Here is a 20,384-nt window from a genome sequence, read left to right on the forward strand (position 1 = left end):
ACATCTATCTCCCTACACGTGTAAGGAACTATGATCTGTTTACGAAATCTATCTCCCTACACATGTAAGGAACTCTGTTTACGACATCTATCTCCCTACACATGTAAGGAACTCTGTTTACGACATCTATCTCCCTACACATGTAAGGAACTATGTTTACGACATCTATCTCCTTTCACATGTAAGGAACTATGATCTTTTTACGACATATATCTCCCTCCACATGTAAGGAACTATGATCAGTTTACGACATCTATGTACCTACACGTGTAAGGAACTATGATCTGTTTACGACATCTATCTCCCTACACATGTAAGGAACTCTGTTTACGACATCTATCTCCCTACACATGTAAGGAACTCTGTTTACGACATCTATCTCCCTACACATGTAAGGAACTATGTTTACGACATCTATCTCCTTTCACATGTAAGGAACTATGATCTTTTTACGACATATATCTCCCGACACATGTAAGGAACTATGATCAGTTTACGACATCTATCTCCCTACACATGTAAGGAACTATGATCTGTTTACGACATCTATCTCCCTACACGTGTAAGGAACTATGTTTACGACATCTATCTCCTTTCACATGTAAGGAACTATGATCTTTTTACGACATCTATCTCCCTACACATGTAAGGAACTATGTTTACAACATCTATCTCCTTTCACATGTAAGGAACTATGATCAGTTTATGACATCTATCTCCCTACACATGTAAGGAACTATGATCTGTTTACGACATCTATCTCCCTACACATGTAAGGAACTATGATCAGTTTACGACATCTATCTCCTTTCACATGTAAGGAACTATGATCAGTTTACGACATCTATGTACCTACACATGTAAGGAACTATGATCAGTTTACGACATCAATCTCCCTTCACATGTAAGGAACTATGATCTGTTTACGACAGCTATCTCCCTACACATGTAAGGAACTATGATCTGTTTACGACATCTATCTCCCTAGCCATGTAAGGAACTATGATCAGTTTACGACAGCTATCTCCCTACACATGTAAGGAACTCTGTTTACGACATCTATCTCCCTACACATGTAAGGAACTCTGTTTACGACATCTATCTCCTTTCACATGTAAGGAACTATGATCTTTTTACGACATATATCTCCCTTCACATGTAAGGAACTATGATCAGTTTACGACATCTATGTACCTACACATGTAAGGAACTATGATCAGTTTACGACATCTATCTCCCTTCACATGTAAGGAACTATGATCTGTTTACGACAGCTATCTACCTACATGTGTAAGGAACTATGATGGAGCCCATTAGGCACAATGTTACTGTCTAAATCAGATCGGTGACCCCTCTCTGCCCTCTTCTCTCTCTCCGTGTCCATTAGATCCAGACCAATATCCAGTCCCACGCCATCATCATCCTGCCCAACACAGACGGCATTGAGCTGCTGGTGTGTTACGAAGACGAGGGCGTCTACGTCAACACCTACGGACGCATCACCAAAGATGTGGTGCTGCAGTGGGGAGAGATGCCCACCTCTGTTGGTACGACACACACGCAGACACAAACACACGCAAGCACACACACACACACACACACACACGGACGGACGGACGGACGGACGGACGGACGGACGGACGGACGTGCACAGACACACACACACACACACACACACACACACACACACACACACACACAGACACACACAGACAGACACAGACTGATTGTGAACTCTCTCCTGTGCAGCGTACATCCGCTCCAACCAGATCATGGGCTGGGGTGAGAAGGCCATTGAGATTCGCTCCGTGGAGACTGGACACCTGGACGGGGTCTTCATGCACAAGCGTGCCCAGAGACTCAAGTTCCTGTGTGAGCGCAACGACAAGGTGGGTCAGATGAATCACCTCTCACCTCTGTCTGTGTGCAGTCGCTATTTAAAGTTATTGCATTTTGACAGGGTCAGTAGAGTGTGTGTGTTAATGATGAACGTGTGTGTGTGTGTGTGTGTGTGTCTGTGTGTGTGTCTGTGTGTCTGTGTGTGTGCATTGCAGGTGTTCTTTGCATCGGTGCGTTCTGGCGGCTCTAGCCAGGTGTACTTCATGACGCTGGGCCGTAGTAACCTGCTGAGTTGGTAGAGTACCGCCGTCGCCCCACACTCCCCAAGCACCACTTATGCCACCACCCACTGATGTCAATGACCATGATGATGATGATGAAGATGAAGAAGAAGAATATTCCAGAACGGACGCTTTGGAGGGCTCCCACTCCAAAGAGAGAGATCCAACCTTGAGGAGGTGTTCTCCTGAAGAAGGAGGAACAGCAGCTCTGTGCTTTTTAGTGACAGCAAGCCCCTCCTGCTGACAGACAAGCGCGTCATCCAATCCAGGCTTTGACTCTGGGTTCAGACCCCACCTCTCTTTAAATCCTGGCCAGTCAGGAGTCTCTTTTTCTAGATATGCTAGTATATATACATGTCTTTCACTCGGATTGATTGACAGCTGGTTGCTGGTTTCTGTGTGTCAGAGGTAGATGAGGGAGCGGGAGGGAGGGGTCATGGGTCAGAGGTCACGGGGTTAAGGGTCACAGGGGTCAAAGGTCATAGGGCTCTGTATTTCCAGCGAGTCCGTTCTTACCCGACAGAGCTTGGTCACTTATCATACTGTATATTATCCTACAGGGCTAAACGTTATTGTTTTTCTGTTTGTTATTTTTTTTTAACCAGATAGAAGTGTTTATTTGAACCTCTCTGCTGAAACGTGCTGCCCATCTTATATATATGCGTTCAGCTGGGCCTAACGGTGAAGTGGCTCGTCCTCCCTGGTGCCGGTTGTGCCGTGGGAATCAAGAGAGGGGAGAGGAGAGGAGAGGAGAGAGGGACGTAGGACGTGTGAACGAGTGCGCGTGGAAGAGTGCTTAGGGTGGAAAGAAAACGGATGAAGGACATGGTTGCATTTGGGTTCGATTTTAAAGTAGCATTTTTAAGTTGTGAAAGGGACGAACAAACAGTCGATCGGGCATGTATTAGCACCCTCGAACCTGTGTGTGAGAGCGCATGCACACACACACACACACACACACACACACACACACACACACACCTACACACACACACACACACACACACACACACACACACACACACACACACACACACACACACACACACACACACACACACACACACACACACACACACTCACACCTACACACACACACACACACTCACACCTACACACACACCTACACACACACACACACACACCTACACACACACACACACCTACACACACACACACACACACACCTACACACACACTCACACCTACACACACACTCACAACACACACACACACTCACACCTACACACACACACACACACACACCTACACTCACTCCTACACACACACACACCTACACTTATCCCACACACACACACACACACACACACCCACAGCAGATTTCTGTACTGAGCCATTGCCTTCACAGAAGGCATTCCGTTTTTTAACTTGCCTGTTTAATCTGCCAAATGTAGGCTTCAGACCCGCTCTTCATTTTAGACAGTTTGTTGTTAAGCATAAAATTCTCTCATAATGAAAAAATATGTGCTCTTCTGTCTCTGCTCTTCTGTGTGTAAGTGTGCGTGCGTGCGTGTGTGTGTGTGTTGGCAAGCATGCACTTGGCCAATCATATCAAATCCCTCCAGGTATGTGTGTGTGTGTGTGTGTGTGCATCTGGTATTGTGTGTGATTGGAGAGATGCATCTTGAGCATTCACGTAAGACACTGACTTAAACTCAAACATTCACATCTGTTTAAGGGGAAATCAGGAGCGCTTGAGGCTCCTTGAAGGCAGAAACCCCAAGACCACTACATCAGCAGAACAGTAGCTTGCTCTGAAAGCATTTGATGTTTTCCTTTTTTTTTTTTAACTTAATGTAGTTTTTGCTTAATTATAGTTTTGTTGTCGTTTCCCATAACCTTGACCACAATTATCTGACTGAAAAGTTTTTCTTAAATAAATGCAAGCTCTCCAATGAAAATGTTTACAGTATGTAAACGCCATTTGTTACACTAATGTCCTTCAGCATGTCGGCTCACATAGAGAATTTCTTCCCCCTGCTAATTCTTTTTTTTTTTTTTTTTTTTTTTTTTTAAAGCTAATTTTTTTGTCTCATCTTTTTAAAACTTGTTGTACAGGAGATGGCCTTCGGCTTCCATTCACTTTAAACAGGATGACTGGATTCTTTGTGTGAATTTACAGATTTCTTTGTTTTTTTGCTGGGCTACACCAGGTGTTCCCACGGCGATGCACCAGGTGTTCCCATGGCGATCCAGAAACAGGTTGCTCAGACTGTTCCTGAGGAAACTGATGCCAAGCCAGGCGTTTCTGCTGTGCTTTGCTAACTTATGTTCTCCGTGTACCCTGGGAACTCTTGTATTTTCTTGAAAGACTTTTCATTAAATAAACTAAGTAATTTACATGGTTTCTCTGCTGTCTGTTTTATCAAACGAATGCCAGATGTCTCCCTCTATGTTAATGTATTTATAAAATACATTAGCACAATCACCTGCTGTGTCTTAGGACACTCAAAGCGCTAGTAGCAGTAGCATCTTGCAGTCACTGTACACTGTTCACCCTACACTGTGACCCTACACATCCTTTTGTGTAGGGTCACAGAGTAGGGTGAACAGTGTACAGTGACTGCAAGATGCTACTGCTACTAGTGCTTTGAGTGTCCTAAGAAGAGTGGAAGTTTAAGGTGACAAAACACTTTACTTCTGGTATCCACTACAACCACAAGAGGGAGCTAGAGCACTGATATTTTCATGAGTGGAGGAAACTAAGGGAGATGTGATGAAACGTCGAGAGCTAATTTTACTAATTAAATACATTTTAGAATTAGTTATATGATACATTTGTCAGTCACCACTCCACAATAATAAAAGCTCATAAATCCACCAAATACTTGTCTAGCTGACCTCAATCTTTTTCATGATTCAGCTTGTATAACTACTCTCACTGAATTGGAGCAAACTGGCAGACGTCTCGAGTTGTGCTTGTTTTGGCCAACAGAGGGGGCTGGCTGCTTGCTAAAGCGGCATCATACAACTCTTCTGCTTGCCTAGTATTAGAGACAACTGCTCTTTTTTCATGGGACATATGACCTACAATTTTGCCATGGTATTAGAGAAAACATAATGCATCACTTTTTCAATTTCATTTTGATGTGAGAAACAAAATAAAAATGGTATAAAATGACTGGCTAGTTAGACCACGTTAACTGGGGCACTGTATGGAATCTTTATGTAATACGAGCCAAAGCAGTCTGTGATCTCACCAAATATGAAGTCAAGGCCTGACCAACTGATCAGATGGTGTGAGGTCTGAGATTTACAGCCCTACCTGACTGTTGGGTAGACCATTTTACACTGAACAGAGGAGTTGCATCATCCATCCATTCTTCAACATTTACCATTTGTGTGGAAGAATGAGAAGAGGCTCCACCATTGAGAACAAGTGAGCTAATAGGGGCAGTTTTGATACATTGCTTCACCATTAATCTTAAGAAAACCTTGAGAGACCAGCACAACTCTCAAACTTGAATCCGTTTTATATTAGTGAAGTCATGCAAGTTTAAGTTTAAGTTCTTACACTGCCCCATATTTTATGCTTTTAAAAAAAAGAAACAATTAAATATTGTCTTTTTGGATCTATATTTGGTAGCCAGTATGGTAAATTGCATTGCTTTCAGACTGATCCCTACATTATGGGCGGGTCTCCTCAATCTTGCAGCCAAAACAGGGCTGGCATTAGGACCAAAGTGTCACTGGCAAAAGTTAAAAAGACATTTCAATCTTGAGAAAATAATGAGTAGTGAGTAGTTTAAAGTGTTTAAGGGTTTTATTTCAATTATATCTGTAAATTCTTAAGGGATTTACCAGGTAAGCAGTGCACACAGTATTGTGCAGCCGTTAAGCCATTGAATTTGTTGTTTTAAACAGCTGGTCAGTTATACGCGGTCTCCTCAAATAGACTCTCGACTACAGTTAAATGTCTGACGTGTTTGTGTTTGAGCACAGCACAGGCCCAGGAAAGCATATAGTCAAATGTTTCCATTCAGTGCATGTTTCCAGTCGAACTCTCAGTGTTTCTGGAGACTCTCAATCCTCTTTCGTCTTCTGTGAACCTCTACAGCACCTCCGTAGACACACCGTGCAGCACTTAATCATCACCAAGACGACAGTTGCTACCACAACCAGCAGAAAGCCAAGCACATCCAAACAGTGGTACTGGATCCAATTGAGGTGGTGGGCGGCTGGGCGCAGATGCTCCGCCCCTTTGTGTCTCATGACGAACTCTGTCCAGAAAACGGCCAGATCCAGGGGTTCAATGGGCCGGTCGTTGTGAATGGATGACAGCTTCTGAATGTTCTCCTTAAAACTGCAGGACAGATGGAGAGAGGTTAATAGGGATAGAGAACAAGGTTCAAATGGAATACAAAATCAATCTGCGTTTGAACCCTTTCGCCCACATGCAACATTGCATATTGGATTATACACATTCTAGTCCAGTGGTTCTTAACCTGGGTTCAATCGAGCCCCAGGGGTTCTTGAGCCACTATCAGGGGTTCGACAGGGGTCAAGACCCACACAGTATAGCCTGTTTCACACTAGCAATGTCGTTTTGAAAAAATCATATTTTATTTTTCAAATTACGAAGGGGTCAGCGAATGCACTGATGAAGCTTGCAGGGTTCAGTACCTCCAAAAAGGTTAAGAACCACTGTTCTAGTCATTCATATTCTAGTCATTGGTTTATAGATACTCTAGTCATTAGATATTCATCACTCTTCTTTCTGAGTACATCACCAAAACTCTGATAGGACATAATAAGACATAATCAGCACACGATTGCATGATCATTATTGACCCCACTGGGGCTGCTTCGGGCTAGCAACCAGTAGCAGCAGCATCTTTGTCAGATACAGCCAAGTAGATGCATCCAACTAAACTGCAGAAGAACAAACCTAAAGAATACCCCTAGAGTCAGCGAGAACAGGGGTGGACGATGACTCACAGGCTCTCATGGCTCTGGTCTTTGGCATGGCTTGGACTACGAGAAAGGGGACAAACACAGATATGGCCAGTTTGAGGAATAAGGGGAAAGCTCTTCAGGCTTGTATATGTGGATGGAGGAAGGAAACTTCTCCGGAAGGCTTGAGGATCCACCAGGGAAGGAAGAAATACCTGGAAGAAGAGAACAGGGGCCCTGCAGTGAGCACTACTTGTTAAGAAGGAGCGCAAGGCAGTCAGGTGAAGTTCAGCGGTGGGTGGAAAAGGCACAGCGGAGTATAAATTGAATCACATGGGTGAGGTCAACTTCAACTAGATTTACAAAGCAAATCCAGAACCTAGGAGTATCTTCAACAGCTACATAAGCACAACCAGAGGCATGTGGACCTTGTGTTACTGGCAGACATTCTTCCAATTAGAGAGTTTCACCAATGAATAGCCCGCACTGGTAGAGAGAGGTAATATAATAATAATAACTTTTATTTGTAATGCGCTTTTCAATGACCCAAAGTCGCAAGACGTGCAAGAGGTTGTGCATTGTGCAAGGGCTGCATCATCTCCTGGCCCTAATGGGTGTACCTGATCGTGAAATATCTATGGAAGCTCATGGTGATTGTATGGGGAAAAAATGAACAATTCTGATGATGTGGCATTAGGCAGCTGGTATTTTCATTTCAAGGCCAAGAATGCCGTGAACATAGGCCAATTCCAACCATTCGTTCTTCTTAGTGTGGAAGGAAAGATCTTCTTCCGTGTGGTAGTAATGAGGTTACTCTCCTTTCTTGAGGCAAAACGTTTGATAGATATTTCGATGCAGAAAGCAGGAATCCCATTCTTTTCTTGATGTTTGGAACGTGGTAGCATGATTTGGCCTCAAATTCAGGCAGCAAGGACAGAAGGCAGAGACCTCCGTGTGGGATGTTTGGATCTCGTTGATGTTGGTCTGTGGACAAGCACAGTGTATTGTTGCTGTCTTTGGTAGTGGCATGTGTTCTAACCCAGAATGAGTATGGATGGGCGTGGGTCTGGGATACCAGACACCAGTGTTGAAATGCTCACAAAAGCATCTGCAGGAAGTACCCAACCCCCCCAAGGAATTTAACATATTTTCTAACTTGAATTGCTACATCTTTTATCATACAAGATGTAAGAACATACAAGAGAATTCTCTCTCACGGTCAGTAACTAATGGCAACTTGAAGCTTTTTATGATGTTACGACCCCCTGCGCCCCCTGCAGGCTGTGAAGACTGGCAGGCTTTCTTCCTTTCTACAACAAAACAAAATTGAAGAAACCTTCCCATCTGGTTTTAGGGCCCACCAAAGCACTGAAACGGCCTTAGTCAAAGTCCTGAATGACCTACTAATCGCATCTGATCATGGGTGCACCTCAATACTAGTTCTCTTAGACCTTAGTGCTGCTTTCGACACTATAGATCATCATATCCTGTTACAGAGACTTGAACATCACGTTGGCGTCAAAGGCTGGGTCCTATCTTGGTTTAGATCTTACCTCTCTGATCAATTTGTTCATGTCCATGAGAAGTCGTCAAATCACACCAGAGTAGCTACGCTGTTCCACAAGGCTCTGTCCTTGGACCACTGCTCTTTTCCCTTTATATGCTACCCTTAGGTGCTGTCATAAAGAAACATGGCATTAACTTCCACTGCTATGCTGATGACACCCAACTCTACCTATCCATGAAACCTGATGAAATTGTACATCTACCCAAGATAGAAGCTTGCTCCATGATGTAAAATCTTGGATGGCTCACAACTTCCTGCTCCTCAACTCTGATAAAACTGAGGTTATGCTTGTAGGCCCCGATCAATTGAGAACTACACTATCTACCCATCTACCCACACTCAATGGCTTCCCAACACCCAACACTAACATCAAAAACCTCGGTGTAACTATCAACCAAGACCTCCTGCTTGACACACACGTAAAACAGATCTCAAATTTTTTCATTTACGCAATATTGCCAAAATTAGAAAGGTCCTATCTCTCCAAGATGCAGAAAAACTAATCCACGCATTTATTACTTCCCGCCTCGATTACTGTAATGCTCTCCTGCCCGGATGCAGCATCAACACAATAAAGAGCCCCCAACTTATACAGAACGCTGCTGCTCGTTCACTCACCAGAACTAAAAAAAATATGAACACATCTCACCAGTACTCGCCTCTTTGCATTGGCTCCCCGTCAAAAGTAGAATCGATTTCAAAGTAATCCTGCTAACATATAAAGCCCTTAACGACCTGGCTCCATACTACCTCAAGGTATTAGTCGTCCCCTATTGCCGTCCAAGGCTGCTCCGTTCCCAGAGTGCAGGCCTCCTGGTATTCCAAGAATATCAAAAACCACAATAGGAGGCAGAGCCTTTAGCTACCGAGCCCCCCTCCTCTGGAACAATCTCCCTGCCTCCATCCGAGATGCAGACACCGTACCTATATTCAAATCAAGACTTAAGTCATTCCTCTTTAGTGCATCCTACAGCCAAAAGTAATTGCGTCGACAAACCCATCACCTGCTGTACCAGCCACCCAGACATATCCAAACACAAATAATGTTCTAATAATTTTTTTTTTTTAAATGTGCTACAGACAGCGCATGTTGTACCGTGTATGAAGGCCTTTACGGTTCCCGGGTACAGCATACGGCGCGTGTTGCGACTGTCACCAGCCAAATGGACACTGCTGCCCTGCAACCCTAACAAAGCTTACGACTTAAATCTCCACATATACCAAACCAAACAAAATGCTTAATGCCAGCAAAACTAAAACACATCTAAAGACATGCAATACCCCCGTCATCAACAAAACTGGGCTATAGACAGCGTATGTTGTATCGTGGCCAGGAGCCGACTCAATCACTCATGTGCCAGCTCGGAAAAAGAAAGGTGTGCTGAGAGCTTCTTTTTGAGTGTGGTTTGGGTTGATTGAATCGTCGCTTCCTGTACAGCATACGGCACGTGTTGCGACTGTCACATATACATTAATGCCACCACTGAAATGTTTCTCTGTCTTGCCTGTATCATGTATTTGCCAGAAAAACTAAAACACATCAACAAAACTGGGCTATAGACAGCGTATGTTGTACCGTGACGGAATAGACTGAAGCGCAAGCGCCCAACGCAAACCAGGAGCCGACTCAATCACTCGTGAGACAGGAGCCGACTCAATCACTCGTGAGACAGGAGCCGACTCAATCACTCGTGAGCCAGCTCAGACAAAGAAAGGTGTGCTGAGAGCTTCTTCGATGAGAGTTTGGTTTGGGTTGATTGATTCGTCATTTCCCGTTTGTTAGAAGCGCTGCAACCTGCCGATTTCTTTCATGCAATACCCCCCTTCTCAACAAAACTGCGCTACAGACAGCGTATGTTGTACCGTGAAGGAAGGCCTTTATGGTTCCCGGGTACAGCATACGGCGCGTGTTGCGTCTGTCACCAGCCTGTGTACCCTGCAACCCTAACAAAGCTCACGACTAAAATCCCAATATGTACTAAACCAAACAAAATGATAAATGCCAGCATAACTATAACATGGGACGCTGCTGTAGTCTCTTCACCTGGTCTACCTGGAGAAACCCTCGGCCAATTGAACACCACACACCCATCCATCCATACAGGTTTTCCTTTTCTTTACATTTTGTCTGTATTAAATAAATATTTATTTTATTTAGAAATACAGTTTTGGCATCTGTCTCCTTTCTTTTATGTTGCTGTCCCACGAGCCGGCAGTACCAATGATCTGCTGTTTACTTCCTCCTGTCGCCCTTGTTAGTAAAGCTCTATAGACAAGCCCCTTGACCTGCAGTAGACCCTTACCTGCTGTCATTGATGACCTTCTCCAACGCGTCTACAAGGGCGTCTGAAGTGACGTCATAGATGCTGAGGACCACAGCCACCCCTCGACTTGCCACGCGGTGAACGTTGTCACCCTGGTCACCGAAGAGTGGCATCATCACCATGGGAACGCCATTGCAGATGCCCTCATAGATTCCGTGAGTCCCGCCGTGAGTGATGAAGGCTCTGGCTTTGGGATGGGCTGTGACGCGACCGGAGAAGGGACGAGAAGGAGGACAGATTTCAGAGTGAAGTTCTTCCTTTTTGGAGAACAGGTTTAGACCCTGAACGAGCCGCAACAAATATTGCATCCTCTCCAGACTTTAGACCAACCCATAATCCTGGTGATATATCTGAACGATGACCCAGAGTTAACCACCATCTCATCCCACTCAAAGCATCCCTACAGTCATGAACCTGAGCAACACTTTTATTTTTCGGACTAATGATACGTCTAACCCCCTAAAAAATGGAAAATGTTTTTCATTGCTTTAAACTGGCTTGGGACTCTATGGAGAAGGTCACTGGAAGAAGCTTACCTAAGAGATCGTTCTGTGGCAACCACTTCATCACTTTGACATTCTCTGGCATATGATCAGGGACAGGACCAGAGTATCTCCACAACACCTGACAAGAAGGTTCACAAATTGATTTTGTCATTATTCTGTCCCAAAGCCATTTAAGATTGAATCTGTCCAAATAAGCCCTAGTGAGCCCTAGTGACTATGTTTATGGCAGAGATAGTGACACACACACACTCTGAATTCTATCTCTGAATTTTACCCATCCAGGGTAGTGATACACACAGTGAAGCACACAGTGAAGCACACTAACCCAGAGCAGTGAGCTGCCTTTGGCGGCGCCCGGGGAGCAGTGATTGGGGTTAGGTGCCTTGCTCAAGGCTAAATGTGGTGTGTTGTTGCATGCAACATACTAATGGCTCAAACCCAAAGGGCTTGCCACTTTGAAATAAAACAATTATACTTTTCGAAAGTCAAAAGAGGTGTCCATAATAATTATTCCACGACACACTACATTTCACACCTCAACAAACTGAACCAAAGCAAAACAAAACAGAATATGTCCGCTGAGAGTATTCTTTGTAGTTCTATTTCCCCTTAAACCTCAGAAAATGGCCAGAGTGTAAATCACAATCCTCCCTCTCTGCACAAATAGAAACATCCTGAAGATGTGGGAGTGAAAATGAATGAAAATGAACCCCTGCTCAAGATGAGTGCTGTGTGAGCAAGACTGTCTGCTGCTTCTTGTTGGCAGGCAATCTATGAGGAGTTTGATGGTTACCAGATGTTCCTAAAAATTCCTGTCTAAACTCGTTTGAGATGTGTGACTTCTACTCTTTTTACACAGATGTGGCAACAACAAAACAACATGTCATACATAGAGAGGTGTTTTTATGTTGTAAAAAGAACTTGTGAAATAAGGTAAGGCTGGTGAATTTTATGGATGTATATTCCCCTGACGGTACACAATGTAAATTATAAAACCACTAAAGTTACTTCATTTTCCTGCGTATGTGGAAAAACAAGTCTGTTATGGTTCTGAGGTTTACCTAAACCAAACGTATTTAATAAAACTTGCTGAGTTTGTTTGTTTCTTCTTGTGGGCTTTGTGTGTCATGTCTGACGTGAGCATGATGTCTCAGCTCACCCTCTGAGGAATCCGGCCGAATGCTGAGAAGAAGATGGCTGCTTTCTCTTCTGGCATGGAGGCCACCATTGAGCCTAATGTGAAGACCACAATGCCGTGCTCTCCGGAACCTTCCACAAACTCCTCCAGCTCCTGTGGAGGTCACACCAGAGGTCAAACTGTTATAGGTTATAGACAAACATTCCACACAAGACACTGACACACCACTAGATTATTTGTTGGCATAATCCAACTGTAAAGCCAGGGTCAGCTGTTTTTAGTTTTTGTTTTTGTTTTGTATTTGTAAATTACATAACTGTAGTGTTGAAGAGCAGAAAGAAATGAAATCATTTTCTTCAGTATTGTTCAAATGCAGCAGAGAATGCATTCAATGTCTGAGGATGTCAAGAAATCCCAAATATGTTTCCTCCAAACTGTCTTAGCCATCCAGTGTGTCATTGTGAGCTGCACTGATTGGCTGTGGGTACCACTCCCTCTCTGAAGCTACACGCATCAGAGTCTGCTCTCTACAGAAACATTCTGCCTTGACGCTCCCCCTACAGGCTCGGATCTCCAAGAACCGACAACCTTTTAGTTCACACGCACACGCACCACGCACACGCACCACGCACACGCACATGGACACGCACACGCACACTCACACACACATGCAACACTCAGACGCTCCCCCTACAGGCTCTGATTACCAAGAACCGACAGCCTTTTAGTTCACACGCACCACGCACACGCACACTCACACACACACATGCAACACTCAGACGCACATGCACACGCACACGCACACGCACACGCACACACATGCAACACTCAGACGCACACGCACACTCACACACACGCAACACTCAGACAGACTTTCTTTCACATGCTGCCGGGGTAGAATGGGCTGCTTCCAATCCATTCTGTTTCCCTGGGCTTGCTGATCTGAGAACAGACTGGCGCACGGGCCTGAATGCAAACGTGTAAAACAAAGGCCCCCGTGGGAGGAAGGAAGGAAGGGCAGCTCGACAGGAAGGCTTGGACTTAGTGAGAGTGCACGTGTCGTTTCCCCGGCAACCATCACACGCTCGGGACAGAAGGGTCAGGTTACCTGTTTTGTGTGCGAGGCTGTATAAACAATAGGGGGCATGAGGGCATTGGAAAACGTACAGGCCTACATTGGCACGCAAACCTGAGCGCAGGTCAGTCATTAACAAAACAAACAAAGAATGGGATAACCAGGCAGCCAATAGCACTGCTTGGGTCCTAGTCCAGCAAGACCCCACACAAAACTCCTCCCTCTTCCTTTAGAAAACAGAACGCACGCAAGGGGACACCCCAGAGTACTAATGGGGAACAGACTGTACTTTTCAGGATTTCCAAACCAGATGGATTCCACTACTTCGAGGAAATAACTACAACTTTGCACCACGGTATAGAATGGAAGGTGAAAACCAAAAAAGTCTTATTACTGTGGGTCATACAGTACATCCTGGGACAGTTTCTCCAAAGGGGGCCCTCAGGATACCTTAGGCACTTACCGCAGAAAGGCCGTGGCCCTTCACACAGTTGATGCCACCGATGAGCACCATGTTCGGCATGAGGGGCCTGGGGTACTCAAAGGCAAAGTCGTAGCGCAGGAGCCAGACGGCCCCTTGACCGAGGAGCTCACGGTAGGTCACCTGTCGGCCCAGGTAGCGCGCCGCGAGCTCGTCAAAGCTGGCGTACATGACACGGCAGAGCTGCAGCTCCACGCCGCTCATCACAAAGTTCCTCATGCGCTCCAGGAAGCCCATGGCGTCGGTGCTGCCGGAGCGGAAGCGTGGCACATAGGAGGGCGGTGAGGGGCACTGCAGGGCCAACAGGTCCAGGCCGCAGGGCAACCCCCGCAGGAAGTAGACGGCGGGCAGCGCCAGTGCTTCGGCGATGATGGAGCCGCACGGCAGGAAGGGGTCGGTGAGCAGGAGCTGGAAGTCCTGGCTCCGCAGCTGCTCCATGAGGTCCCCGTTGTAGAGTAGCGCCTCACACCCCCTCACCTGTGTGCCGGTGAAGTTGAGCAGCCAGTTCAGGTTCGTGGTGATGTCAGCCAGCGGCGGGCTGGGGTAGAACACGCTCCCGCGCAGCCACCTGGTGCTCTCGGCCAGCCCCGCCGCCGTGTACGGCACCGCGAAGCTCTCGGTGCGGTACGGCTGCTGCTTCTCCGAGTCCTGGAGGAGCAGGCTGGTCTCGGGCACCAGCACCAGGATCTCGTGGCCCCTGAGCGCCAGCTCCTTGACTAGAAGCTTCATGCTGAGCCAGTGGCTCCCATCAACAGGCATGACCAGCACACGGGCCCCCAGGACAGGGCCAAGGAACCCCACACACAGACAGAGCACCAGCTCCAGTCCAAACAGCCAGCTACTCCTCCACAGCATGACTACAACAGTGTCTGAGGGCTCCCAGAGTAGAAGCAGAGGGTGAGTGGGAGTGATATTAGACAGAGAGAGAGAGAGAGAGAGAGAGAGAGTAAGAGACAAAGAGGGACACAGAGAGAGAGGGAGGCCCTTCTCTTAGGGAGGAGTGGCTGAATTCTTGAAGGAAGTTTGTATTTGTCAGTGTGTGTTGATGGAGAGGATAGCCAACAGATTTTCAGCCATTTAATATCGTGGTATGTCCCTATAAACTCACACAAATACTTTTATGAAGTAACTTGTGATATAAACACTGAAATATGGAAACTCTTAAGTCAACTTCTTTAAATCACAGTAGAATGCATGATCACTGTTAGCAGACAACACAAAAAAATTACAAACAACGACACCTCCTCACAAGCCTGACAAATATACAGCTGAATTAAATAACCATTCAAATGTGTTTGTGTTTGTGTGTGTGTGTGTGTGTGTGTGTGTGTGTGTGTGTGTGTGTGTGTGTGTGTGTGTGTGTGTGTGTGTGTCTGTCTGTGGGCACACTCAAAGTGTTTATCCCTTAACTCTTCCACCCTCTTCTAGCGTGAGAAGGGCCACCCTCCACCCCCTCCCCCTCCCCAAGCTCAAACGCAGATAGCATCTGCTCCTAGCCCTCTCACGCACCGCCTTGGCTCCTGGCCCCCGGGCTTTCCCTTCCTCTCCCTTTCAAGGTGGAGAGGTATCCTCTTGAACGGAGCGCAGGCAGAACACAAGACGTGCGGTCTGGGATATGTTATACCCAGTGTCGAGGCTCACACAAACACTAGGGAGTTGCCCTTTTCTTTTAGCAGTATTTTGATCACCCTAATTTCAGATCCAAAAATGTGAGCTTGTGATGGCTTAGTGTCGACTGATCCACGTCATTCCTGTAGGTTTCTTTCTAAGCCTTGATACCAACTTGGAGAAATGTATTCCCTGGCATGACGGTTGTGAGAGCCTCATGTCCTGGATAATAGCTCAGGTGGCTCAGTGTCTCTCATATTTAGTTACTTTCCTGGAGTTGGTTTTGTATCATTTTCATTTACATAAGTCTCAGTATCAGTCACTAATCAGTAAAACAGTCTCCACCCTCATTCCATACACGCTAACAAGTCTACGATTAGCATAACAATGATAGGTATGTTAACAGCCATACCAAGACAACAGCATCAATCAGACGCAAACAATCAAGTCCGTACACCGGCATATTTACACCCTCACAGTCATCACTTCTAAATCACACTGCAGACTTTAGAAGGGGACATAGTGACTGACCCTAAGCACTTGTGTTGTCTTGTCTCTCTCTTTCTTAGTGCACGGTTGCTAGCACTGTCTCGAACTGCCACATTCTTTGGCATAGTCTTGCCTGCTGTATTTGGTTTCCTTAGCTAACATTACATAAGGTATACGTTTTAGTATTAACTTCAGTATTAAAAAAATAATACTATTTATTACTGACATTTGTAGTTTGTTTATATTAACTAATGAAGAATCATTTATGTAAAGAATACCTTCACTAACATTCGTTAATTCAATAGTTAACATGATCAGACCATTAAGTTAAAGTATATTATGTGCCATTATTAATGTTTGAATTTAAGTTAAGAAATAGATGTTAAAAGTAAACATTCCATCCTCCTCAACAATCATTTCAACTGTTGTCTTGCTCAAAAAAGGCTCTCTTGCACTAAAATGTATATCTGATCTTTGCCAAGAGCTCCATTAGTACTCAGGACAGTTCATTCAGCATGAGGAAGTGAGGCAGCAGCAGTTTTTGGATGAGAGATAGGATGTCCACAGACGTACAGTGGTTTTGTTTATCCTGGCAAAACCTTGCATGAGAAATCTTTCAACTGTCCGATATTGTAACAGTGTGGCCATAGAGAGCCCCCTACTGGAGAAGTGCCACCCCTGCACATGCTTAACCACCTCCCGATGATACACGTACTAAACTTATTAGTATTTCACATCTCAAATGACTTACTGACACACATCCCAGACTACTTGCTAATTAATCTAATACAACTAAAGGGCAATTGTGGTTCAGTACCAATAATTGCTATTGGTGTAGATCAGAAGAGGTTTATATACGTGTGTGTTGGCATTTGGACTTGGCAGAAAAGTAATAAAAGCTGTAATGAAATGATCTGTATTGAACAGATGGGAAATGATCATTCATCAAGTTGTTAAATGATAACAGAGGCTTGATGACAGTATGGAGACGATGCAGCAAATAGTTAAAGAAATCCACAATCCTTTTCTACAATCATTGATTTTTGTCATCAGACTTTGATCTGGCACGAGTCAGACTGAAAACAATATTTGATTTGTCAACCATCGGACATTGTACCTTTTGGTAAATTTACTGTATATGCCGTATATGCCTATGCATTTACTGTGGATTTATTTGGGGTTTTAATGATAGTTTTTTGATTAAGTTTACTTCTGTTTCAGAAAGAGTTCAGTGAAGATACCAAACTTCAGGAGAAGTAGGCGTGACGTGCTGAGCTCACCTCCGACAGCGGTCTCTTCACAGCACAGTTGATCCCTCCAATCAGCACCATGTTGGGCATGAGTGGTCTCGGCCGCTCCATGGTGAAGTCATACCTCAGCAGCCACACGGAGGCGCCACTGAGGATCTCTGCCACTGTCGCGTCTGTGTGCAGGAAGCGCCTCGCCACGCCGTCAAACTGCCAATAGAGGACCTTACAGAAGACAGGCTCCAGCGAGGCCACCAGGACGTTGACCACACGCTGGAGGAAGCTCATTTGGTCCGTACTGCGTGTGAAGTAGCGGGGCACGTATGACGGGGGGCTGGGGCACGCTGCCGCCACCAGGTCCAATCCACATGGGATGCCCCGCAGAAGATAGACCGCCGGCACGGAGAAATTTTGCGCAAGGATGGCACCGGTCGGCAGCATTGGGTCGGTGAGGATGGCGTCGAATTCCTGCTCCCTCAGGAAGGTAACCAGCTCCTCGTTGAACAGGAGGCTCTCGCTGGTGACAATCATGAAGTTTGACATCTTCTTCACGTGTGTCCACGCCTTACCCATTCTCTCCAGCAGGGGTCCTGTGCTGCTCCGCATGCCCTGTGAGTGGTGGTCCAGCAGCTCGTCCACTGTGCTCTGAGTGTAGGGCACTGGATAGGTGAGGGTCTGGAAGTGTTCCCCAGGGCCCAGCCTCATACTGACCTCTGGGATAACCACCAGGACGCTGTGGCCCCTGCGGCTCATCTCTTCAGCCACAGCTTTTAGCCCCACCCAATGGCTCCCGTCCATGGGCACCACCAGGAGCTTTCCAGGCGGTCTCTCAGGCTGGGCTGAGCCTCCAGGGGCTCTCTCAGGCTGGTCTGGGACTCCAGGCTCCCTCTCAGGCTGGTCTGGGACTCCAGGCTCCCTCTCAGGCTGGTCTGGGACTCCAGGGGCTCCAGGGACTCCAGGCGGTCTCTCAGGCTGGGCTGGGACTCCAGGCTCCCTCTCAGGCTGGGCTGGGACTCCAGGCTCCCTCTCAGGCTGGTCTGGGACTCCAGGCTCCCTCTCAGGCTGGTCTGGGACTCCAGGGGCTCCAGGGACTCCAGGCGGTCTCTCAGGCTGGGCTGGGCCTCCAGGCTCCCTCTCAGGCTGGGCTGGAACTCCAGGCTCCCTCTCAGGCTGGTCTGGGCCTCCAGGCTCCCTCTCAGGCTGGTCTGGGCCTCCAGGCTCCCTCTCAGGCTGGTCTGGGCCTCCAGGCTCCCTCTCAGGCTGGGCTGGGCCTCCAGGGCCTCTCTCAGGCTGGGCTGGGACTCCAGGCGCTTTCTCAGGCTGGGCTGGGACTCCAGGCTCCCTCTCAGGCTGGGCTGGGACTCCAGGCTCCCTCTCAGGCTGGGCTGGGACTCCAGGCTCCCTCTCAGGCTGGGCTGGGACTCCAGGCTCCCTCTCAGGCGCTCTCTCAGGCTGGGCTGGGCCGTCTGGTGCAGCCAGAGGAAGTACGCTCACAAGCAGGAACAACAACGGGAAGACACTTGAAGCCATTCCTGATCCAATATTACCTCCTTGTGATTGAGGTCTGCAGAATCAAAAAGGGATTAGTGTGACTTGCAGTGTCTGAACAAAAATGGGAAGTGGTTTACAGACGGTGTGTGTGTGTGTGTGTGTGTGTGTGTGTGTGAGAAAGAAGGCGTGTCTCTGTGTTGAAAAAATTCCTGAGAAGATTAGTCAAGCTTGTTAAGTGGAGCTGAATGAGTCCACAGTTCTCATCAGCCACCAGACTAAAAACGGAGATTTCCTCAGGTACAAAGGCCACTGGGAGAGATTTACTCCAGTCCAAAGTCTCTTCATAGATTCATCTCATTGGCTGAGCTGCAGGAGAGACGTGATAGGTGGCTGGCCAAGACACAGTGTGTCACGTGACTAGTGTTAGAGTTTGGTGGACTTTACAAACCAGACCATAATCTCAATAGACCCCCGCTCTCAGTCTGAACAACACCAACAGTCTGGAGCCAGGGCATTAAGACCTGATTCCTGGTCTGCTAGACCCCTCTGGCTGGCATTCACACCTTTATCAAGCCAAAACTCCATAGACCTCCTCCTCATTGTTTATCTACCACTATGTGTGCCCTTATTTGCTTGAAGTGTGTTATAAACTGGACTCTGTTGATCTATGTTACGTGGGGAGCCGTATTGTGCCCGTCTGTGCGCTTGTTTCTATCTGTCCCCCTCTACAGGTGACCTGGTGTCCGATTGGGACGCATTTGTGGGCGGGCCTTGGCCTATAAAAGACGCCCCTTGCGCGTTTCATGGCTGTCTCTCCGTCTCTCCGGCTCTCTGGCTCTCCCCCGTTCGTCCAGCCACACCCCTTCTACGCTTCCGGTTTTCGTTGGGCCTGCTGCACGGCGCTCCGCTGGAGCCCTGCTTTATTGTAATCATCATTACCAGAGTTTCGTTTACTCGCAGTTTAATTCCGAGTAAACCTTCTGCTTTATGTGCATTGGAGGTTGGTGGTGGTTGGTGGTGGGCTTTTGGGCACGCTTTAAGACTAGATCGAGCTTAGCGTAGGAGGAAGTTTACCCGGAAGACTCACCACATTTCTATGTCCTTTTGTTTAACGCGAGCAGCTTAGAACTCCTTTTTATTTCCAGCAGACAGTGTGAGTGTTTGCTTTCTCTTTTGTTATTAATTATTTTCATCACCACCTTCTCCTGCCGTTAACCCTTGGTTTGTTAATAAACATATTTACTTTCACCGTCACCAGTTCTCTTTGGCTTCTTTATGTTATGTTACCATTTCGTTACGTTATGGTTTTGTAACAATCTATGAACAGGTGAATGATGAATGAACTGGCAGCTGTAGGCTGCATCAACACACAGTCACATTATCTAACCAGGGATGGGGCCGCTTTGATTGAATGGATGGGGAGC

The 20,384-nt window shown here is 46.5% G+C and overlaps 2 protein-coding genes across 12 annotated transcripts in view; one reads left to right on the forward strand and one right to left on the reverse strand.

The window, feature by feature from the left end:
- Positions 1-4,424, forward strand: part of LOC308362433 (mitogen-activated protein kinase kinase kinase kinase 4-like) — a 72,437-nt gene extending 68,013 nt beyond the window's left edge. For all 11 annotated transcript variants that reach the window (XM_080835057.1, XM_080835064.1, XM_080835060.1 and 8 more), the window contains 3 exons: positions 1,388-1,547; positions 1,750-1,889; positions 2,055-4,424. In XM_080835057.1, coding sequence (XP_080691183.1) covers positions 1,388-1,547; positions 1,750-1,889; positions 2,055-2,138 — 384 coding nt within the window. In that variant the 3' untranslated portion in view covers positions 2,139-4,424. The remainder of the gene's footprint in view (positions 1-1,387; positions 1,548-1,749; positions 1,890-2,054) is intronic.
- Positions 4,425-5,929: 1,505 nt separating this feature from the next.
- ugt1b1 (UDP glucuronosyltransferase 1 family, polypeptide B1) lies at positions 5,930-14,969 on the reverse strand. The gene is made up of 5 exons (XM_080834946.1): positions 14,108-14,969; positions 12,591-12,722; positions 11,462-11,549; positions 10,905-11,124; positions 5,930-6,444 (listed from the first exon to the last, which is right to left on the reverse strand). Exons 1-5 carry the CDS (start codon positions 14,882-14,884, stop codon positions 6,165-6,167), a joined length of 1,497 nt encoding a protein of 498 aa, XP_080691072.1. The 5' UTR covers positions 14,885-14,969; the 3' UTR covers positions 5,930-6,164.
- Between the last annotated feature and the right edge of the window lie 5,415 nt (positions 14,970-20,384).

The sequence above is a fragment of the Sprattus sprattus genome (assembly GCF_963457725.1).
Source record: "Sprattus sprattus genome assembly, chromosome: 3".
Lineage (NCBI taxonomy): Eukaryota > Metazoa > Chordata > Actinopteri > Clupeiformes > Clupeidae > Sprattus > Sprattus sprattus.

Bases quoted from the DNA above. Each gene is read 5' to 3' on its own strand.
- ugt1b1 (XM_080834946.1), bottom strand. From the start codon at position 14,884: ATGCCTGTTGATGGGAGCCACTGGCTCAGCATGAAGCTTCTAGTCAAG. The intron at 11,550-12,590 runs GTGAGCTGAGAC...CCTTCTTGTCAG, and splicing joins TCGGCCGGATTCCTCAGAGG to GTGTTGTGGAGATACTCTGG. The intron at 11,125-11,461 runs GTAAGCTTCTTC...GTCGCGTCACAG, and splicing joins GCCACAGAACGATCTCTTAG to CCCATCCCAAAGCCAGAGCC.